This window comes from Vulpes vulpes, chromosome 3 (genome assembly GCF_048418805.1).
Source record: "Vulpes vulpes isolate BD-2025 chromosome 3, VulVul3, whole genome shotgun sequence".
Taxonomy (NCBI): domain Eukaryota; kingdom Metazoa; phylum Chordata; class Mammalia; order Carnivora; family Canidae; genus Vulpes; species Vulpes vulpes.
In genome coordinates, this window is record NC_132782.1 from 115,670,994 (window position 1) to 115,694,154 (window position 23,161).

Consider the following 23,161-nt stretch of genomic DNA (forward strand, 5'->3'; position numbering starts at 1 on the left):
CTCCAGTCTTTGCCTCTCTCCCTGACACATGGTAGGAACTCAATTTATATGATGATTGACAAATAAAACAGATTATTTAATGATACATTCGAAATTTTAGGTTCTGTGAATTTTATATTAATCTGGGAAAGGCAAAAAAATCAGGACCTTCTTTCCCACTCCAACCAGGACCTCAGAAACTTGAAAGAACTCTTTTTTTTTTAAAAAAAGATTTTATTTATTTGAGAGAGAGAGAGAGCACACAAAAGAGAGAGAGTGAGAGAGAGAGAGAGCATGAACTGGGGGTAGGGAGGGCAGAGGAAGAGGGAGAGAGAAGCAGACTCCCTGCAGAGCAGGAAGCCCAACATGGGGCTTTATCCAACAACTCCAGGACCACAACCTGAGCTCAAGGCAGACTCTTACTGACTGAGCCACCCAGGTACCCCGTACAAACTCTTAAAACATGTTTTACTCTGCCTTTAAATAATATCCATATGTAGCAAGCCCAAATACAAGCCCAAATTTCATTGAAATCCTTGATACATAGAAGCCAGAACCAGTTCCCAGGGCTAGTGGCAGATGACATAAAACTGGAACCTGGGAACTTAGCATGAGGACAAAGACCCATGAGCATCTAAGTAAAATGGAGCCACCCCACTGAACGCTGGGCAGGAACCCTCCAGGCCCACGTATGTACGTAAATGACAAACCAGCACATGGACACAGAATGCTCGGAAGTAGTCTTTCTGTTCTCACACAGAAAGTAGTTATGAGCCCCTTCCCCTCCCTGGGACCCATGCTGGCAGACAAGAGAGTACAGCAGTGCAGGCAGAAGACCAGCTCTGTCCTCAGTCCCGGAGCTGTGGTCAGGAGGAGTGGGTGAAGGTAGTCACAGCTCCTCAACTGTAAAACAGGCTTAGGTAGGTCACACGGTTCCGGTGCTTTCTGAAGTCCTTGTCAGTGGACAGCTGCATGGAAGGAACTTTGTCTAGGTCAATATTCCAGTGAGAAGCCTCTGCCTCTGTCTTCCTGGCTGTGCAAAATGAACTGCACATCACCACTGTTGTGGCCCAGCTGAAGCCCACCCCATTGGAGCCTAGTCTTAGGATTCTGTCAACAGCTACTCTGTCATCTTACTCTGCTGTCCCGCTAGGAATTGTTTTCTACTTGGTAAATCTCCAAGTTAGTTGGCAAACTACTCAAAAACAAAGAGTATATATGTTTGATTCCTGAATGTTACGCATATGTCTAACATGATAACATTGCTACTCTAGGCATTTCACAAATAGTTGTAGAATGAATCCAAGCTTCCTCTTAAAATATGGCACCTCTGGAATTATGATAGCTCACATGGATTGAGCATTCATTATGTTATAGGTACTATGTTAAGTGCTTTTCTACATTAGCTCGATCTTTACAATGTTATCAGATTGACTCTATTATTATAATACTCATTTTAAAGTAAGGAAAACTGGGTCTTAGAAAAGTTGCCTGAGATCACACAGCCAGTAATATGGGAGCTAGTATTTGAACCCAGGCAATCTGTCCTCTGAATCCATGTTCTTCTGAGAATGTTCTACAGCCCCATGATGATCTAATACTCTAGTAGTGTATGGAAAGAGCACTGGCTTAGGAATCACAAGATCTAGATTCCAGTTATCAATGTGCACTTGCCACTTAATCCATCAGAGCCTGATTTTCTTCCTCTATCATCAAGGTATAATTCTCCTGCTCCTACACTTGAGGATTAGGTAATAAAATGTGACTTTTCCTGTTGTATCCACCTTTTAAAAATTTAACAAAACTGTCAGAGAGAGATACCCATATGCATATTCGCACAAAACTGCATATCCTGTCAGGGGAACAAGGACTTTCTGAAGCTCATTCAGACACTCCTGGATAAAAACCCCTGACACATATGAAAGTACCAGATAGAGAGTTCTACACAATTCCAGTCTTATACCTCAGCTTTTAGGGTTCTTTTCTGTAAGCATGGAACTTGAGCCCAGTCTGGAGATCCAAATTTCATTGGCCAGGTGATTTTGGGGGGTGGTTTCATCTCTGGGTTATATGTGCCAGGGCTAGAAATGAAAATACAAAGCATCCCGTGCAATGACTTAGTAGCCATATATGAATTCCATCTATATCTGCACTTGGTCTAATTCCTTGAGAAACAGGCAACATCTTAATCATCTTTTTAATGTGGGGCAAGTGTGGAGGTCCCTTGCCTGTTAATGTATTTCTGATTAGGTGTGAGTGTTAAATATATCTAATCTTGACATCCCAGTTAGGATTAAAATCGACTCTAGTTTGAAAAACATTTTGGCAGCTCAGTAGCCTTGGCTGAGGATCCCAGGAGTGGTGGGTAAGGAAATAGCCTACCAAAGTCATGAACAAGTACTGCTGTGCTTTGAAACTGGGGATAAAAGTGTAATGATAATTCAATCAGCAATATCAGCAATTGCAGGACAAGAAGGCAAAACCAGTTACATTTTGATTGACATGGCATTTATAATTGCCTTTGTTCATAACACTTGGTCTTTGGGGTAGACTCTTTGCTGTGTTGAAAATCGTACTTGGGGGGAAAAAAAAAAGAAATCATACTTAGAATGAACATAGGGGCCAATGTTCAACACTTCCACTTCCTTACTTCGACCTTGAGAAAGTTACGCTCAGCCACTGATCGTTGGATTTCTCATGAGCAAACCAAAGACCTTGACCCTTTGCCTCTCAGCTCCACACATGCTGAATGGCTTCCTGAAATACTTGGTCTATAGGGACCATGTGCTCAGCCTCTCTCTTCTCTTTTCAGTTCCTCCTTGCTCACCACACTCTAGCCACACCAGCCTCCTCCTTATTCTTCCCACCAGTTCCTCCCCAGCTTACAGCTTTTGCACTTGCAGCTCCTCCTGCCTGGGAAGCCCTGGCCCAGATCTTCACAGGGCTGGCTCAGTCTTGTCATTCAGACTTCAGATCCAGTGTCATTTCCCCTAAGGAACTTTCTGGACATCCTTGCCAAAGTAGCACCACCCATCCCATCACCACCACCCTGTTTACCATCTTCACAGATAGCACATCACCGGGTCACCACCCTGCCTGGTGTGCCTGTGACAGTCCTAGCTCATGGCTACTGTCTTGGTATAATTAGTAAGCTTACTCTCAGATGTGTCATTGCCTGACTGCTTAATTATATGGTAACCATCCTTATCACCATTGGGTTTTTTGTTGTTGTTGTTGTTGTTTGTTTGTTTTAGTGTATTTGCTTCTCATCTGTCTGGACTCAAGAGTGTAAGTTCCAAGGAATGAGGAGCCTTGTGTGATGGGTTTATGCAAAATCTCTGGATCCCTTGAAAGTGCCTGACACTTATAACTGTTGATTGAATGAACCACTATGATTTAGAGTTCTATAATGCCAGAGGTCTGGAAGGCCAGAGGTTGGTGCTTTAAAGATGGGTGGGTGGTTTCCTATTCAGCTGCCATGGTTTCGATGGAACCCCTCCTTTGTACATTCTTTCCTATTGCTGTTTGGTGAAGTGCTCCAGAAGAGAGGAGACATACCCAGGATAAGAAGAGTCCTTTGATGTCCTAAATCGAGGCAACAAAGCATTAAATGGTGCAAAGTTTTGTTTGTGTATTTGCTCCTGAGGATTTGCAACCTGGTACATGCCTGGGTAAAGCATCATGCCCTGTTTCTCAGAAAAAAATAACATGTTAGAGGGTGAAAAAATATATATATATTAAATACTACTAAAATAAGCATTTTTAGTGAAAGTCTATAACGTGCATCAAAACAAAGTCACTACTGATGCCAAATAAAAAACTTTAAGAGAATGTATACCACATGATTCAATTTTTTAAGCTTCATATATATATAAACTTTTATATATATAAAATCAGTATAATAAATACAAAGCTAATCTATTAGAGTGCTAACAGTACTGTTCATACAAAGAAACTTAACAGTACTAAAATATTAATATATAAGACACTATTTTTGGTCTTTTTGGAAAAAAAGAACTAAGTTGTTTTATTCTTTTTTTAACATGGCTCCAGGCACAAAAATAGAATATGAGATAACTGCAACATTCTTAGTGTTTACCTTGTAATTCTTTAAATGTCACCAGTCACAATAGCAATGAACTCCTCTTCATTTATTTCTGTATTTTATTTATTTTATTTTATTTTTTTTCAATTTTTATTACTTTATATTTTTTATTTGGGGGGATTTATTTATTTATTTATTTATTTATTTATTTATTTATTTATAAACTGTAGAATGCATTATGTTTTTCTCCATAATTTTAGTAGTTAATGTTTCTTTTCTTATTGGAGTTCAATTTGTCAACATATATCATACCACTGGTGCTCATCCCATCAAGTGCCCCCTTCAGTGCCCGTCACCCACTTACCCCCACCCCCTGCCCTCCTCCCCTTCCACCACCCCTAGTTCGTTTCCCAGAGTTAGGAGTCTTTATGTTCTGTCTCCCTGATATTTCCCACACATTTCTTCTCCCTTCCCTTATATTCCCTTTCACTATTATTTATATTCCACAAATGAATGAGAACATACACTGTTTGTCCTTCTCTGATTGTCTTACTTCACTCAGCATAATACCCTCCAGTTGCATCCATGTTGAAGCAAATGGTGGGTATTTGTCGTTTCTAATGGCTGAGTAATATTCCATTGTATACATAAACCAAATCTTCTTTATCCATTCATCTTTCGATGAACACCGAAGCTCCTTCCACAGGTTGGCTATTGTGGACATTGCTGCTAGAAACATCGGTGTGCAGGTGTCCCGGCGTTTCATTGCATCTGAATCTTTGGGGTAAATCCTGAACAGTGCAATTGCTGGGTCATAGGGCAGGTCTATTTTTAACTCTTTGAGGAACCTCCACACAGTTTTCCAGAGTGGCTGCACCAGTTCACATTCCCACCAACAGTGCAGGAGGGTTCCTTTTTCTCTGCATCCTCTCCAACATTTGTGGTTTCCTGCCTTGTTAATTTTCCCCATTCTCACTGGTGTGAGGTGGTATCTCATTGGGGTTTTGATTTGTATTTCCCTGATGGCAAGTGATGCAGAGCATTTTCTCATGTGCATGTTGGCCATGTCTATGTCTTCCTCTGTGAGATTTCTCTTCATGTCTTTTGCCCATTTCATGATTGGATTGTTTGTTTCTTTGGTGTTGAGTTTAAGAAGTTCTTTATAGATCTTGGAAACTAGCCCTTTATCTGATACGTCATTTGAAAATATCTTCTCCCATTCTGTAGGTTGTCTTTTACATTTGTTGACTGTATCCTTTGCTGTGCAAAAGCTTCTTATCTTGATGAAGTCCCAATAGTTCATTTTTGCTTTTGTTTCTTTTAGGTTTGTCGATGTATCTTGCAAGAAGTTACTGTGGCTGAGTTCAAAAAGGGTGTTGCCCATGTTATCCTCTAGGATTTTGATGGATTCTTGTCTCACATTTAGATCTTTCATCCATTTTGAGTTTATCTTTGTGTGTGGTTTAAGAGAATGATCTAGTTTCATTCTTCTGCATGTGGCTGTCCAATTTTCCCAGCACCATTTATTGAAGAGATGGTCTTTTTTCCAGTGGATAGTCTTTCTGCTTTGTCGAATATTAGTTGACCATAGAGTGGAGGGCCCATTTCTGGATTCTCTATTCTGTTCCATTGATCTATGTGTCTGTTTTTGTGCCAGTACCACACTGTCTTGATGACCACAGCTTTGTAGTACAACCTGAAATGTGGCTTTGTGATGCCCCAGGCTCTGGTTTTCTTTTATTTATTTATTTATTTATTTATTTATTTATTTATTTATTTATGATAGTCACACAGAGAGAGAGAGAGATAGAGGCAGAGACACAGGCAGAGGGAGAAGCAGGCTCCATGCACCGGGAGCCTGATGTGGGATTCGATCCCGGGTCTCCAGGATCGCGCCCTGGGCCAAAGGCAGGCGCCAAACTGCTGCGCCACCCAGGGATTCCCCTGGTTTTCTTTTTTAATATTCCCCTGCTATTTGGGGTCTTTTCTGATTCCACACAAATCTTAAGATGATTTTCCAACTCTCTGAAGAAAGTCCATGGTATTTTGATAGGGATTGCATTAAATGTGTACATTACCCTGGGTCGCATTGATATTTTCACAATATCAATTTTTCCAATCCATGAGCATGGAATATTTTTCCAACTCTTTGTGTCTTCCTCAATTTCTTTCAGAAGTGTTCTGTAGTTTTTAGGGTATAGATCTTTGCCTCTTTGGTTAGGTTTATTCCTGGGCATCTTATGCTTTTGGGTGCAATTGATCCTCTCAATAGATGCAGAGAAAGCATTTAACAAAATACAGCATCCATTCCTGATCAGAGTGTAGAGATAGAGGGAACATTCCTCAGTATCTTAAAAGCCTCTACATAAAGCCCACAGCAAATGTCATTCTCAATGTGGACACACTGGGAGCCTTTCCCCTAAGATCAGGAACATGACTGGGATGTCCACTCTAACCAGTGCTATTCAACATAGTACTAGAAGTCATAGCCTCAGCAATCAGGCAACAAAAAGAAATAAAAGGCATTCAAATTGGCAAAGAAGAGCTCAAACTATCCCTCTTTGCAGATGACATGATACTGTACATAGAAAACCCAAAAGACTCCACCCCAGGATTGCCAGAACTCATACAGCAACTCGGGAGTGTGGCAGGATATAATATCAATGCCCGGAAATCAATGGCATTTCTATACACTAACAATGAGACTGAAGAAAGAGAAATTAAGCAGTCAATCCCATTTACAATTGCTCTCATTTGTTTTTTGTTTTTGTTTTTTTAGAATAGATTTTTTATATAAATTTATTTTTTATTGGTGTTCAATTTGCCAACATATAGAATAGCACCCAGTGCTCATTTGTTTTTTGAAGAGTCACATGAGAGCTTCTGAACCTTGTTTCTGTTAAGTTAGGAATGTTGCCACCAGGAGGCAGCAGCATATAGGATTACATTTTCTTTCTTCTCTTTCTTTCTTTCTTTCTTTCTTTCTTTCTTTCTTTCTTTCTTTCTTTTCTTTTTTCTTTCCTTTTCTTTTCTTAAGATTTTTTTATTCATGAGAGAGAGAGAGAGAGAGAGAGGCAGAGAAGACATAGACAGAGGGAGAGGCAGGCTCCTTTCAGGGAGCCTGATGCAGGTCTCGATCCTAGGACTCGGGATCACACCCTGAGCTAAAGACACACGGTCAACCACAGAGCCACCAAGGCATTCCTAGATGATCAGTTTCTTCTTCATATTTCTCTACAATTGATTCATCTACATCAGGGGGGAGAATTCTTTTTACTTTTTTAAAGCGATGCCATCCACTGCCTTACACCCTGGTCACCTGAACCACCTCCAGGTTAGAATCTACCTTGTTGATACCATCTCAGGAATAAACTCAAAATGGATGAAAGATCTAAATGTGAGACAAGAATCCATCAAAATCCTAGAGGATAACATGGGCAACACCCTTTTTGAACTTGGCCACAGCAACCTCTTGCAAGATACATCCATGAAGGCAAGAGAAACAAAAGCAAAAGTGAATTATTGGGACTTCATCAACACAAGAAGCTTCTGCACAGCAAAAGAAACAGTCAACAAAACTAAAAGACAACCTATGGAATGGGAGAAGATATTTGCAAATGACGTATCAGATAAAGGGCTAGTATCCAAGATCTCTAAAGAACTTATTAAACTCACCACCCAAGAAACAAACAATCCAATCATGAAATGGGCAAAAGACATGAACAGGAATTTCACAGAGGAAGACATAGACATGGCCAACAAGCACACGAAAAAATGCTCCGCATCACTAGCCATCAGGGAAATAAAATTCAAAACCACAATGAGATACCACCTCACACCAGTGAGAATGGTGAACATTAACAAGATGGGAAACAACAAATGTTGGAGAGGATGTAAAGGAAGGAGAACCCTCTTGCACTGTTGGTGGGAATGTGAACTGGTCTAGCCACTCTAGAAAACTGTGTGAAGGTTCCTCAAAGAGTTACAAATAGAACTGCCCTATGACCCAGCAATTGCACTGCTGGGGATTTACCCCAAAGATACAGATGCAGTGAAACGGCGGGACACCTGCTCCCCAATGTTTATAGCAGAAATGTCCACAATAACCAAACATGGAAGGGGCCTTGGTGTCCATAGAAAGATGAATGGATAAAGAAGTTATCATTAAAGCTGATACTTTGGAGCAATTGAGGCAGAGAGAGCGTGAACACCACAGGCTTAGATACAGGATCAGTTCAGGCAAACCAGGCTTGAAGTCCCAGCTCTGCCTTTGATTATGTGATCATTGGGAAGTTAAATCAGCTTCTAAGCTGGTTACAATGGTTAAATGAAATATTTGCCTGGTCCAAGGGCGATAAGTGGGGGTTGTATAAGCATATCTTCTGTAGATCTTCCAGTTTCTCTCTAATAATTTGTTTCTTTAAAGAAGCATTAAATCATATATATGAAATTAGAAACCCTCTGGATTTGTGCATAGCTCAAAGGCTTCAAGGTAGATTCATGACAAAGTTCCAGTTACTTCTCTCATGCCCGTGACAACTTTACTTAGGGAATCATTTTGTAAACTGGCCTCTTTTACCACATCTTCTAAAAGGCTCCAATCTAGAAACTAGTACATAGGGTATCTAGAAGGCATTGAGTGTGTCATTTCTGGGATTAAAAAAAAAATCAATGGCTCCTTACTACTTAAGGAATAAAGTCCATACACTTGACGGGATGAGCACTGGGTGTTTTTCTGTATATTGGTAAATTGAACACCAATAAAAATTAATTAAAAAAAAAAAAAGGAATAAAGTCCATGTTGCTTGGCCTGACGTACGAGGTCCACCTCACCATCCAGTCACGCCCCTGTGAACACCTAGTGCTATGCTCCAGAAGGTTTATCCAGGTGCTCCACCAGTATGAGGCATAATAAATAGTTTGATGGAAGAGAGGTTAAACTCTGTGGATGTTGAATATATGCTGCTTTCATATAGTTTTATAGAATCAAGAGTTTTCCTTTTATTTTTACGGTGCTTTCCATTGCAAGGGAATCCTGAGTATAAATAATTTCCAAATAAAAAAAGAAAATAATTTCCAGAGCTAATTGTCATGAGGAGGACTGAGAAAACCCAGTGCCGGTCCTGTGGGTGGGTCTTGGCTTGCAGAGGCCATGTTGTGAATTGCTCTTCTGGCTGCACTGGTCACAGTGTTCTCTGATTCGTGACACAAACTGCACTCCTGGGAGCCATTGCTTAGGCTTTGCTTCTGCCTCCAGTGGCTTTTCCACTTTCCTCACTTTCTCATCTACCATCCTGCAAGATCCTAACTCAAATGTGACCTCTTCCCTGAAGCTTTTCCATCCCCCCAGGAGCTATCACTTCTTGTCTGTGCTTGCTTCATGAATACTGTTCTTATCACTCTCAATCATTCAACACATGTTTGGATGCTAGAGCCATCACATCATCTTGTAATTAGATTATGTGTCAGTCATTAAGCAGGATGCCAACTTTGCAGGACCATTTCCGAAATTTCCTTGTACCCCCAGAGCTTAGTGCAGAAGTGAGCACTAAGCACTAAGATGGAGTAGACCTTCCATCAGCGTTGGCTAATTGAGAACTAAGAAACAGAAAATACAGATCAGAGTGCCATGGGCTATGAGAATCACAGCAGAAGACTATAGATGAGTCTGATGAGAGGAACAGGAAGGAAAAGGGGAAGCAGAAGTGGAGAGTCTACTGTAAATCTCCAGAAAGCACATGGACTTTGGAGCCAAAGAACAGATTGTTCTGGCAGAAGTTGCCAGCACCTATTTCCCAGTAGATGCGGGCACCAGGATCCTTCGTCCCCAGTGCATTTCACATTTGTTATCATATCCTTTGGATTCCATCAGCAAAGCCACTAATCACTTTTTAAATTGACTGCAGAGTGGATATTAAAGGCCAAGGTGTTTGCCAGAAGGAAAAACAAACAGAACCCATGGATGTGTAGGAGCACAAGCTGGTACAAGGCTAAGAAGCCCACATGCCAACAGGGGGAAAGTGCAGGGAGATCAGGGTATAAAAGAGAGACTCAATCTCCCTCTGTCTGTTCCAACTCTTGGGTGTGCCACTGTGTCCTGTGTGTCTGTGGGCCACTGAAATCAGCACCATGAAGATCCTGGTCTTGGTTTTGGTTTGCCTACACCTCTCAGAGGGTGTGGAAAGGTGTGTATAGGGATTCAGCTTTACAGTGATACTCAGCCCCAAGGCAGCACCAGAAGCTGGGGTAGAGCAAAGGCCTTCCCTGCAGATCTCATGGAAAAGCGGGCAGATTGTGTCTTGGTACATGAACCCCAAAACCACAGGGACCAAAGACTTAAAATGGATGATGATGATGATGATGATGATGAGTGTATGTAGGTGTGTGTGTGTGGTGTGTGTGTATGTTTTTAAAGGTACGTTGATGTTTTGTTGGCTAAGAAAGAGGCATACAGGGCTCATGTCTCAAGTTTATAGGAGGGACTTTGGATAAACAGAAATTTATTCCTTGGAAACAATATGCAAGCAGGAAACCCCAAATATACCTTGTAGTGGGTTTTCAGGCTAGGAATGCTGCTAGAAATGCTGGAGTGACTGCAGTAGTCAGAACTCACTAGAATCCAGGAGGATTTCTTATAAGAGGCTCTTCTAAGAGGACTAAGGAGGTTTGAAAACTCCAGATCAGGTCATTGAAGGGATTGCTATAATGGGGAAGGTGAAGCTCACTCCTTTTGTTTGGCTATTCTCCACAGAATTATCCTGAAGAAAGGCAAGTCTATCCGCCAGGTGATGGAAGAGCGGGGTGTCCTCGAGACATTCCTGAGGAACCACCCAAAGGTTGACCCAGCTGCCAAGTATCTTTTCAATAATGATGCTGTTGCTTATGAGCCCTTCACCAACTACCTGGATGTAAGTGAAGGGGGAGGTAATGTCCATAACCTTTGGCTAATAAGCACTCTTGATACCTATTTAGACCTCCCATTAGCTCTGATTTTGGTCTTTTTACTAAACCTATGTCTCACCTTCCTATGGAAAGTATCTGGGTAATGAGTTGGTACCACCTGACACTATAGTATTTCCTTTCCTTCCTTCTTTCCTCTCATTACTGGCTCACTCTAAAGCTCTCTTTATACGGTTAAGAGATTCACAGTGACATATTCAAGTCAGTTGAGAGGGCCAGGAAGGAAGTCCCAGTGATGAGCTGCAGGGGAAAGAAGGAGAGCACGTGCAAAGCTGCCAGGCAAAATCTCCAGTGGTCCCAGCTGCTATATATCTTCCCTTTTGGAAACATACACCGGTACTCAGGGCAAGTATTTGAACATTTTTTAGCTGCAGTGTCTGCTCAGGGCATCTCATCATACTGGTGTCCTATAGGCTGTCTTTAGTGAGGTGTTACATGCATGTCAGATCTAGAAGCCACCCTAGGGATTTCCTACTTGGACTTCCCCTTTCTTATAGATGTGGAGGAAGAGGCAGGTAAGTGATGTGGCTGGCCCGAATTCACTTAGAACTGAAACTGTGTCTCAGTGAAGTTATCTTTTTGCTTTCCATGCTACGTCTCATTCTAGGTTTCCTGGGGCCTTAGCTACTACGTGACCAGAAGGAGAAGAATGGTGGGGAAATATCTAACACTGAAAGAGAAAGAGGGGTGTGTGTGTGTGTGTGTGTGTGTGTGTGTGTGTGAGAGAGAGAGAGAGAGAGATGGGGAGAATGGATGGACACTGGGAGTGAAGAAAAAAGTGATTGCTTCTCCAACTTTGCATGTTCTGGCACAGAATGATAAATCCATGGAGGTATTATGTGATACAATGTACAAAATCTTTTGAAGTGATATCATCTTGTCAGACTCAGCTAGTCACAGGCTTGTAATTAGGGACAAAAATTGAGAATATTGAATCTAGCTCCAGATAGGAAGGAGACATTGTGGAAGGAGAAGTTATTAACTCCCCCAAGGAAGTGATTTGGGCCAATGTTGCTTCTAATGAGTCAACCTCTCCCTATTCAAGACAAGACTTGACAGCTGAATGAGAGTGACAATCTTTTGTCTTTGCAGTCCTACTACTTTGGAGAGATCAGCATTGGGACACCACCACAAAATTTCCTGATCCTCTTTGATACGGGCTCCTCCAACCTGTGGGTGCCCTCCACCTACTGCCAGAGCCAGGCCTGCTGTGAGTATACCACCATCACCATCCACCCATAGATAGGAGAAGAGGGTGGGGCAAAGTTAGAATTGATCACAAACTCAGCATCAAAGTCCCAAGTTCCTGGTGCATACCCTTGATCTCATCCTCCTTAAATTCAGACCATCTGGAAATCTTGCCTTGGTCTAGATTTCACAAGTACTACAGTTCTGGAGAGAGACAGCAGAAATAGACCAAGGCTTCCATTCCTTTCTACATTGTTCCCTTTCCTCAGCTTTCTCCTATTGGCCCCAATTCCTGGCACTTTTGTGTTGAGAAATCCCTTAGGAAATGGAAGGAATTAGGGCAGCATCTGTTTCCCAAGGGGACAGTCTTTTCAGGGCCACAGATTGTCTCCAGCATAAATGATCTGAGGCTGAGGCCCAATCTCAGGCTTGGTCTGATGGTCTTAGGCCATCAAAGATAGATGTCCTCCAAGTTTTTTTGGAAAGTATATTGACATTAACATTCCATTCTAATCTTACACAGCCAATCACAACAGGTTCAACCCCAGCAGATCCTCCACCTTCCAAAGCAGCGAGCAAACCTATACACTGGCCTATGGTTTTGGCAGCCTGACTGTGCTCCTGGGATATGACACTGTGACTGTAAGTGCTGTTCTCATACTTCTGTGGGTCTGCTCTTTGGTTCCCCTTTTCTAGAGCCTTCATCTATCAGAGAGTCTCATGATTACTAAATAGGTACAAATTCCCAGAAGCTAATTGTGGGAAAGGATGCCAAAGGCCATCTAATTAAACCTTTCTCCCAAAACAAAAATTGCCACCTCTCCCCCAAGCAGTCCTGATCGCAGCAGACTCTTTACATTGTGCTTCCCTGTGACTGTGTTCTGTGGTCTTAACGTGCCCTCTGCAGCCACATGGAGTACATCTGCTTTCTCTTCCACATGATTTTACTCTAGGTATTTGAAGACTTTCCTTTCAGTATTTTCTTTTCTTTACATCAATCACCCACAGTTTCTATGTCATTTGTGCAGGTGGATTGTTCAATATAAAACCCGCCACTGTCCTTTCACTGTCCATGGAAGCGGAAACTAACTGCACAACACTTCCTCAATACTTGCACTCTTCTTTCCAAGACACACATCATTGAATGATGCTCTTGTTATTTCATCTTACATACCCTACCCCATGATTGTGCTAATTGTGAAAGAAGCCAAACTCCTCTCCCAAAAAAGGGTCCTCTCCCAATAGAGGGTCTTAATTCCATTCTCTGGGCACCTACGTCTGGGAAAGATTTGCCCCCCTGAATTGTCAGTCTTTTCTTTCTGATTGTCCCAGGTTCAGAACATTGTCATCCATAACCAGCTATTTGGCATGAGTGAGAATGAACCCAACTACCCATTTTACTATTCATATTTTGATGGTATCCTGGGAATGGCCTACTCCAACCTGGCAGTAGATAATGGCCCAACAGTCCTGCAGAACATGATGCAGCAGGGCCAGCTCACCCAGCCCATCTTCAGTTTCTATTTCTCTCGGTGAGTACCCTTGCCCTGGGTAGTTTTCAGCAAATGAGGTGCTGTGTGTGCCTTCAGGGCTGAGGTCTCAAAGTTTCCTGATACAATGAGTATAAGTTGCTCTATGAAATTCATGCATCTCTGAAATTTTATTATTTCATTTTGGAGGGAATTTTACTTTAAATACACTAGAAGTATTTTCAATTCAGGCCATAAACCATAAGATGATTCTTTTCTTTAAAATGAACTATAGTGTCTCAGATTTTGATGAATAAATTTAAAGTTATTTCATTAGCTTTGTACAATTGTAGAGCTATAGAACAAGCCTGGTGATAACTTGCTAGGAAAGAGAACAACAATGAAATGATATTGCAATATATGTCTGACTTTCCAAAGTGTTCTCATAGTAATAACGTCAAATGACATCTCAAAAATTCTGTTGGATTCTTTTTGCCAGAAAAGAAATTCAGGCTCAAACATGTGATCTATGTCAAGGTCACCCACTAACTCAGTGGTAGATATGAAGCCATGACTCAAATGCAAATATCTTGGTCACAAATCCAGTACTCTTCCTACTCTACTAGCCTTGAGCTTTCATGGCCAACTTTACTCACTGAATATTTTTCCTGAACAACAATGCTCAGGGTGCTTGGTCCAAAAGTCTTTCTTCAGTGAGTGGCAGGCCCAGGGTAGGGGAGAGAAGAGACCCAAATCCTTTTAATACTGTCTACTTATGAACTTTAAAAAAACATTTTGTTTATTTATTAGAGAGAGAGCATGAGCAGCAGGGGGGCAGAGGGAGAGGGAGAAGCAGACTCCTCATGGAGCAGGGAGCCTGATGCAGGGTTCAATTCCAGGATACCAGGTTTGTGACCTGAACCCCAAAGGCAGACATTTAACCAACTGAGCCAGCCAGGCACTGTGTCTAGTTACCAACATGAGCATGACAGGAGTATCCTCTTGGCTGCACACTAGATCTCATTCTCTCTCTCTCTCTCTCTCTCTCTCTCTGTCAGGCCCCATTCCAGGTGCTCCCTGAGGTATTTCTTCTTTTCTCACTCTGACCCCAGGAGAGTTTCTCTGGAATGCTTTGATAGTTTGTTTTCACAGGCCTAGTTTCCAATTCCATCTCCTCTTTTATGGGAATAGTTTGTGTTTCCAGTTCTCTGATACTCTGGGTGTTCCTCTGAGGAGCCTCTTCTCCCTTGTGCCTTGAGCCTGGTAGAGTCTGAGAGCAGGTCAGAGGATGATACCCCTTGTGCTGTGGTTCCTCTGTGTCTGAAAGACAGAGGGATAGTTAAAGCGGAGGGAGGACCTGCCTGAAACTATGTGAGTTATGGGAAGAACTTGTGCTCTTCTCCTTTTCTCCCCAGCCAACCAACCTATGAGTATGGTGGAGAGCTCATCCTGGGAGGTGTGGACACACAGTTTTATTCTGGTGAGATCGTCTGGGCTCCAGTCACTCGGGAAATGTACTGGCAGGTTGCCATCGATGAGTAAGTACAGAGGAAAATTCCTATGGATTGTGGATACCCCTAGGGTGTTCCTCCAGTGTGACAATATTTCCTGTTCTTGCATTGGCACAAACTTCGTAAAGAGTCAGCAAATCCTCATGCTCATTATTCCAGGAGCTCAGTAGACTCTGGCATCTAGCTCTAGACTAAACTTTTTGACTTGTCATTGAGCCTTGTCATGCCAGCAGGTTGGTCATTCCTAGACTTCTGTGAACCCATGTCTTTGTTCCCTGAAGCTTCATTTTTTTTATAAATTAATTTTTATTGGTGTTCAATTTACCAATATACAGAAAAACACCCAGTGCTCATCCCATCAAGTGTCCGCCTCAGTGCCTGTCACCCGGTCACCCCCACCCCCCGCCCTCCTCCCCTTCCACCACCCCTAGTTCGTTTCCCAGAGTTAGGAGTCTTTATGTTCTGTCTCCCTGATATTTCCCACACATTTCTTTTCCCTTCCTTTATATTCCCTTTGACTATTATTTATATTCCCCAAATGAATGAGAACATACACTGTTTTTCCTTCTCTGATTGACTTACTTCACTCAGCATAATACCCTCCAGTTCCATCCACGTTGAAGCAAATGGTGGGTATTTGTCGTTTCTAAAGCTTCATTATCTCAAGTACACAATCTTTACCAAGTCCTTCATAAGTAAGAGTAACAGCTGTCATTGATGTTTTCTATGTGCCAGATACTATGCTAAATATTTTATATATATTATTGTATGTGTATTTCACTGCAGCACTATAAGGTGGTCAGTAGTATATTTCATTGCACAGATAAAGAAATCAGGGCTCAGAGATTAAGTAACTTATCCAAAGTCATACATTTCACAAATTTCCAAATTTGAGCCCAGGGATATCTGATCCCATGGCTCAGGACTATGACTCAGTTACTTCTACACTCCAGGCCTTCAGGAAATCTCCATCACTGCCAATTAAAGATACACTTCTTTGGCCTATACTCAAAACCATATATAACAGCAGGGCACTTCCTACGGGTACAGCCTTCCCACCACTTCCTGATGTGCAGCACAGACTTCACCATGTCCTTGCACCTCGCCATGACTTTCCTGCTGCTTCTCTTTTGACTATATCACCTGAAGTGCCCCCCTCATGTCCTGGGTGCATCCTTCTGAGCCCAGATGAAGTCCTCTCTCCCTCGAAAAGGTCTCTTAGGGGCTCAATCTTTCAGTCCCATAGTATTACTGGCATGTATCCCAACTTGTATCTCCTCATTTCAGGGTAGCCACAGGGACACCAGCCCAATGTGCATGAATAGACAGGGAGATAAGCAGTTGAATATCTGGCAAGCAGTTTTCTGTGCCTCTAATAGAGGGGTCTTGTCACTTGGACCAATGGCACTCACCCTTTAAGCATCTCTTCTCTGAAAAATCCTTGTCTGACCAACTACTTCTCACACCCATAGTAGATCAAGTCCCCTCTTCTGTGGCCTCCTTATTTTTTTCATGGCACTCACCAGGACTACAATTAAGTACCATTTGTGTGTTTCTGTTAGGTTTGTGGTGTCTATCTTGTTCACCATTATATCCAAGTGCCTTGATTCACCAACAGTGCTCAAAATATAAATGGAGTGAAGAGGAAGGGTAGAGCTGCAGAAAAAGCTGAATGAGGAATCAGGAACTGAATCACATAGGACTAGATTATGGAGATCATCAGCTGCTGTCCTATCGTGTTGTGCCTCATGTACGGTGTTGTCTCATGTCATTAGAATGCAGTCTTTGAACACAGTGAATACAATTTACTCCTCTTTATATCATCATAATTCTTGTAAGAGTGGCTTGTACATAGTAGATGGCCAATGTGTATTTATTAAGTGATTACCAGTGCTAGTTACATTTGGCACTATGTTCTGGGCCTCATATAGGCAGAGTAAAGAGGATAAGACACAGTCCCTACCTCCCCAGTGCTTTCAGTCAGAGCTGGAGGGGTTACCAGAGAAAAACTGAGAATATTACTCCAATAGTCACAAAGACACAGAATTATTACATGGAATACAATGTCAAGATATAGCCTGGTTTTTTGGAAGTGGTATATTTTCAGAGCTGTCGGGTTGGGACATTGGGGTGAATGTCAGACTTATTTATGGCAAAAGTGCCTGACCCTCTCTTTAAAAAAAAGATTGAAAGATGAATGGATAAAGAAGATGTGGTTTATGTATACAATGGAATATTACTCAGCCATTAGAAATGACAAATACCCACCATTTGCTTCAACGTGGATGGAACTGGAGGGTATTATGCTGAGTGAAGTAAGTCAATTGGAGAAGGACAAATATTATATGTTCTCATTCATTTGGGGAATATAAATAATAGTGAAAGGGAATAAAGGGGAAAGGAGAAAAAATAAGTGGGAAATATCAGAAAGGGAGACAGAACATGAAAGACTCCTAACTCTGGGAAACAAACTAGGGGTGGTGGAAGGAGAGGTGAGCGGGGGGTGGGGGTGACTGGGTGAAGGGCACTGAGGTGGGCACTTGACGGGATGAGCACTGGGTGTTATTCTATATGTTGGAAAATTGAACAGCAATAAAAAATAAATTTATAAAAAAATAAATAAAAATTAAAAAATAAAATAAAAATAAAGATTGAATAATTTCAAAGAGAGAGAGAGAGAGCAGGGTTAAGGGGCAGAGGGTGAAGAGAATCCCATGCAGACTCCACACTGAGCATGGAGCCTGATGCAAGGCTCAATTTCCTTTTTTTTTTGAAAGCACAAACAAGGCCAGTTTATTTTACACAGACTCCCGAGGTAGTTAATGTGGGAAACAGCAGGCTAGTCATTAAAACCCTCTCTGGGGTTAGTTCATTCATCACACATCTCATTCATGCTCACGAGGCCAAAACGAGGTCAAAATGAGCACAAATCAAGCCCTGGAGAAGAATCCAGGCCATGGGCAGTGTCTCCGAGCTATGGATCCCAATTTCCCTAAAATAGCTCAGCAGATTCCAGTGAAGGTAAGAGAACTTTATTTTGATTAAAATGTCCTCTTGAAGCTGGCCCTTTCTCCCATCACTAGAAAGCAGCCTTATCTGTAAAAAGCAATCCATTTATTTAGACATACTCTTTTTAGGCAACTTTTTAACTTTTTCCACCGGTGTAGGACCACTCTGTACTTTTCACTTTCCGTTTTCTCCTCCAACACTTTTTTCAGAAGAACTCTCATGACTGTCTCTGTTTCAGCTTCTTTATCCTCTCCAATTAGAAGATCCAATGTATCTCCCACTTTCACCGTTCTGCTTTTCTTCCATAATTTTTCCCCATTCAGCCTGAGTTCACCTTTGTAGAACGCATCTTCCACTTTGTTTCTTCCAACATCTAGGCCTGTCTTTAGGATAGCATCATACCGGAAAGAATGCACTACTTTTTCCAGGTCTTTATAGTCTTTGACCACACTGGGGTCATCCTCGAGCTCCTCTTCCTGCTCACTCATCTCACGATCACTCTCTTCATCAGAGTCCTCTTCCTCTTCGGCCAGGGCTCAATTTCCTCACCCTGAGGTCATGACCCAGACTAAAACCAGTAAGTCTCTTAACTGACTGTGTCACCCAGTTATCCCTAGAAACACCTGACTCTTTTTGTATTGGTGTTCCCCTCAGGTTTCTCATCGGTAACCAGGCCACTGGCTTGTGCTCTCAGGGCTGTCAAGGCATCGTGGATACAGGAACCTTCCCACTCACTGTTCCTCAGCAGTACTTGGACTCCTTTGTGAAGGCAACAGGAGCCCAGCAAGATCAAAGTGGCAATGTGAGTACCCAGAAGAAAGTTTCCTTGCACATCCAGGCAGCCTCAGCATAGGAGCCTGAGTGGAATGAGTTCATGAGAGACAGGAGGAAGAAGTGGTAGAGAACTGTCCCCTGGTCAGATATAACAGGTGGGGAATACTATGTTCTTTCAATCATGAACCCTCAATGCAAGAATGGGTATGGGGAGGGAATAATACCAACTCCATACCGTAAATATGGGCTGAATGGTTGTCAAGAGGGGTGACTATTCCTGGGCAGGCCTTACGAACACATCTCACCTTGATGTGGCCACAGTCATTTGATTATATGCAACAGAGCCAGGCATATTCCATTTGTCTATTCCACTTGGGATTTTTTTCTTGTCTAGGAGTTCTCCTTTGGCTTTTACTCTGAGCAGCCTCCTGTGCCTACCCCAGATCCCTTTATATACACTTCTGTAGTTTGCTCCTCCTGCATGCAAGAGTCTGGTATAGTCAGACTAAATCTTGGTTCCTCAGGGTGTGTGTGTGTGTGTGTGTGTGTGTGTGTGTGTGTGTAGTACATTGACAGGTGCACACAAGTGTGGGTATGAATTTTCAAAAGCACACTTCCACAGGGTGTGCCCATGCTTCTCTGTAAGTGGTACATTCTGGCAGTAGAATCCTGTGATCTGAAAAGAGTCTAACTCATTATGGCCATAAAAGTACAACCAAAATCTTGGAGCTGAGATGTGTCCAAGGAGGCCCAGGAAAGCGGAAGCACCTGGTCAGTGTTGTGCCTGTGAATTGGGCTTTGCCTTCCATGCTCTCAACCAACCTCTGCTGGAAGGTCAAGAAGCTGGCTTCACTGGGAAAGGGGAACTCAGGACCTTTGTCTGGGCCCTTAGTCCCCAGCCACTCTACAGTTCTGCTTATCTTCTCTCTCAGTTTGTGGTCAACTGCAACTCCATACAGAGCATGCCCACCATCACCTTTGTCATCAGCGGATCACCTTTACCTCTGCCTCCATCTACCTATGTTCTTAATGTATGTATGCACCCCAGGCTCCATGAATATGGGATTGGATGACCCAAAATTCCATTCTGTGTCCCAGCTCACATCTGGGCACCTATGGGAAGTCATCAGTGGCAGGGCTGAGGGTGAACAAGAGGCCAGAGACCCTATAGGTGTCATGGAATATAGGGTGGGAAGTTCCTGTGGGGAAAGGCCTTTCCATTCACCTGGTTATTTCCTCATGTTCTTTGTATTTTCAGAACAATGGCTACTGCACACTCGGGATTGAAGTCACTTACCTGCCCTCCCCCAATGGGCAGCCTCTGTGGATTCTGGGAGATGTCTTCCTCAGGGAATATTACACAGTCTATGATATGACTGCCAACAGAGTGGGTTTTGCCCTCTCTTCCTAGACTAGCAAAAGGTAGCTATCTCCATCCTCCCAACAGGACTCTGGGGTTGCCCTACTGTTTCTCTGGGCTGACAGCAGCATTTTGGACTATCTGACCCTTCTGTGCACTAGTCTTTTTTTCCTGCAACTAATAAATTAAGAATCTCCAAACATCCTTGCTGTTCCTTCCAAATGTCTTGTGTTCTGCTTATAGTAGTTTCTTCTAAATTGAAAGTTAGCAATAGCTCTTTGGGGGAATCTGTTAATTCACCAATGGGAAAGGACATGGAGCAAAGGTTTCTGAGTGAGGACGCACAGCACAGACATTAAGGACACAGTAGTACCTACATGAGGTACTCTCGTAGAGGTGACCAGTCCTCCCAGCACTGGCACTTCCAACACATTTTTCACTCCGTTCTTAGAAAAGAATGTGAAACAGAGTAGTCTCTAACTCAAGAATATTAAAGAAGAAAAAAGTAACCTTAGAGAATGTTTCAAACTGGCTCTCTGAGGAAACAGATCAGAAAATGGTAGTTTTTCTTGAAGGGAGTAGCACATTTTTAATGAATAGTTTCTGGTATTTTCACAGACCCCATTCCTCCCTGCTTAATACAGATGGTCTCAAGCTGTTCGCATATACAATTCACCCGCCTGGTCCTGAAAGTTTTTGAGTTTTGAAACCCAGTCTCATTTTACAGTATAAGAAGGAGAGGCACAGACCTGTTATCATACAGTTAGTGTTAAAATCAGATCCAAAACTGTGCATTAAACATTTTTTAATTCTGTTGTTATATAATAAACTCTGCTACATGTTAGCCATGGGGGCACACAATTACAAATGAGGCATGGCGTTGGCACACTAGGAATTTTCTAGCAAGTACAACATATTGCTTTTGAGCATGTTTCCTGTCTGAAGTAAGCCCAGTAGCTGACTCGCATTCCATAATAGGTTATGAACAATCATCTGCAGTGGTTTCTTCTAATGCAGTAATGCTGCCTTTATGGAGTTAAAAACTGGTATCGCTCTGGGGTTCAAATTGTTTCAAGAAATGTAATTAGAAGGACATACCTGGAAAGAAAGATGCAAAGAATTCTCAACCCAGATGTGTGCGGGTGGTGGTGGTGGATGGAGGTATCCATTTTTCTACACTGTTGCATCATTCCCCTCCACCAACCCATAATGAAGTTGATCTTAAGGAGTTGGGTAATGCCTGCACTTTGACCATTCCTTTTTCTTTCCGTTGTGTTTCTTTTATGGGAGATATGGCCTTTTTTTGGTCAGAGAGAAGGGAGCTCAGTTCAGCCCCAATTCACCTGCATTCTCATCCCTGCCCTGTCAGCCACTGTTCCTGCCTCAGTATCACCTCTATTCATGCTCTGGTGGTTGGCCGCAACTATAGAGTGCAAAGATCTTGAGATGGAGATATGATTGCTAGAAACTCTCATGAGTAAGCTGAAATTCATCAGCAGGGACTGTCCTCAGCCACTGGAGCAACATAAGGTATTGGTAAAGCCAAAGCTAGAAATTCTCTGCTCCTGGATTCTAGAAACTAGCAACCAAGAGCAGCTCTCCACAGCTTATGGTCTATTCCACCTTGTCTATCATTGTAGGATGGGGACAAGATTTATTAATACGTGATTGTTTCCCACCTTCCCACTCTGTCCCCATCACACTAATAAAGATCTTGTCTGTCTGATTCCTGTTTCTTATGTTATATGTATACAGACTGAGGGACTGGAGAAGGAGAGAGAGAGAGAGAGAGAGAGAGAGAGAAAGAGAGAGGCCACTAGGTCAAAAAAGGTAAAAAGAAGGAGTAGTAAATGAGATTTTTAAAAAGCTGGAAGGGCACTTGATGGGGATGAGCACTGGGTGTTATTCTATATGTTGGCAAATTGAACACCAATAAAAAATAAATTTATAAAAAGCTGGAAGGCAATAGGGAAAAAAGAAGGAATAGAAATTATGGGTGGGGGAGATGAAAATAGAAACTTAGAATTTGGAATTTCTTGGGGGAGATGTTCCACACCAACATATCTGGGGGAGCATGTAGGAGGAAGATTTTGAGAAAAGTTGCATATACTTAAAAATTAGGATTTTTTTAAAAAATCGAGAGATTGATTTAGAGGGCACGAGTAGAGGGAGGGATGAAGGGAGATGGAGAGAACTTCAGGCAGATTTTCCCCTGAGCACAGAGCCCACGAGGGGCTTATCCAAGACCCTGAGATCATGGCCTGAGCTAAAATTAAGAGTCAGATGGACACTCAACTGACTGAGCCACCCTAGACCCCACAGATTAGAGACTTTTTAATGTTCTGCAAGAGACAAAAAATATTGGAATTCCTTTTAAATTATTTTTGGCAGATATAATGTGGTTTTTAAATGTAATTCATGCAGAAAGTGGCCACATGGACCCTAGTCTATGTTTGGGTTATACTTGTAAACGTATTCTAGAGCTTTTATTTCTTATATCATCACTACTTATGAAATATCATTCATTTGCTCATAAAGTATTTGTTGAAATGTCTTTGTGTAAGTAAAATCTTCCCTGTGTCCTTGACATCGTTTTGCATCTCCTCTGCCTACCCTCTCAACAGCTAGGAGAGGTAACTACTGCTCCTTTCCTCCTCCCACAGCACTTTGTACCTCTGACATTGCACTACACAATGCACTGTATTTTACCCATTGCACATCTGTCTCCCCAACTCAATTATGATCTAGCGGAAAGAGACTTTATTATTCTAAGTCCCCAGATCTGACGTGTCTTCTGATAACAAGTGCTTAGCAATTATTTACCACCAAATTCATGATGATACAAGTGACACAAATGCTGTTACAG

The 23,161-nt window shown here is 42.2% G+C and overlaps 3 protein-coding genes across 3 annotated transcripts; 1 reads left to right on the forward strand and 2 right to left on the reverse strand.

Annotated features, from left to right (window-relative positions):
- Positions 1-202: 202 nt before the first annotated feature.
- LOC112908288 (ciliary microtubule-associated protein 3-like) lies at positions 203-3,701 on the reverse strand. Its single transcript, XM_072754332.1, has 3 exons — positions 3,538-3,701; positions 1,943-2,060; positions 203-947 (listed from the first exon to the last, which is right to left on the reverse strand). The coding sequence occupies exons 1-3, from the start codon at positions 3,687-3,689 to the stop codon at positions 879-881; spliced, it is 339 nt and encodes a 112-aa protein (XP_072610433.1). The 5' UTR covers positions 3,690-3,701; the 3' UTR covers positions 203-878.
- Positions 3,702-10,049: 6,348 nt separating this feature from the next.
- Positions 10,050-20,499, forward strand: PGB1 (pepsinogen B1). The gene is made up of 9 exons (XM_072754343.1): positions 10,050-10,209; positions 10,776-10,932; positions 12,077-12,194; positions 12,696-12,814; positions 13,505-13,704; positions 15,057-15,179; positions 18,816-18,963; positions 19,868-19,966; positions 20,194-20,499. Exons 1-9 carry the CDS (start codon positions 10,154-10,156, stop codon positions 20,344-20,346), a joined length of 1,173 nt encoding a protein of 390 aa, XP_072610444.1. The 5' UTR covers positions 10,050-10,153; the 3' UTR covers positions 20,347-20,499.
- LOC112907214 (mitochondrial transcription rescue factor 1) lies at positions 18,169-18,697 on the reverse strand (the record flags this gene model as incomplete). The annotated part of the gene is given in 2 exon segments (XM_025982370.2): positions 18,169-18,296; positions 18,299-18,697. Coding segments are annotated over 2 exon segments (429 nt in total), but the record flags the coding sequence as incomplete, so codon positions are not given.
- Positions 20,500-23,161: the final 2,662 nt, after the last annotated feature.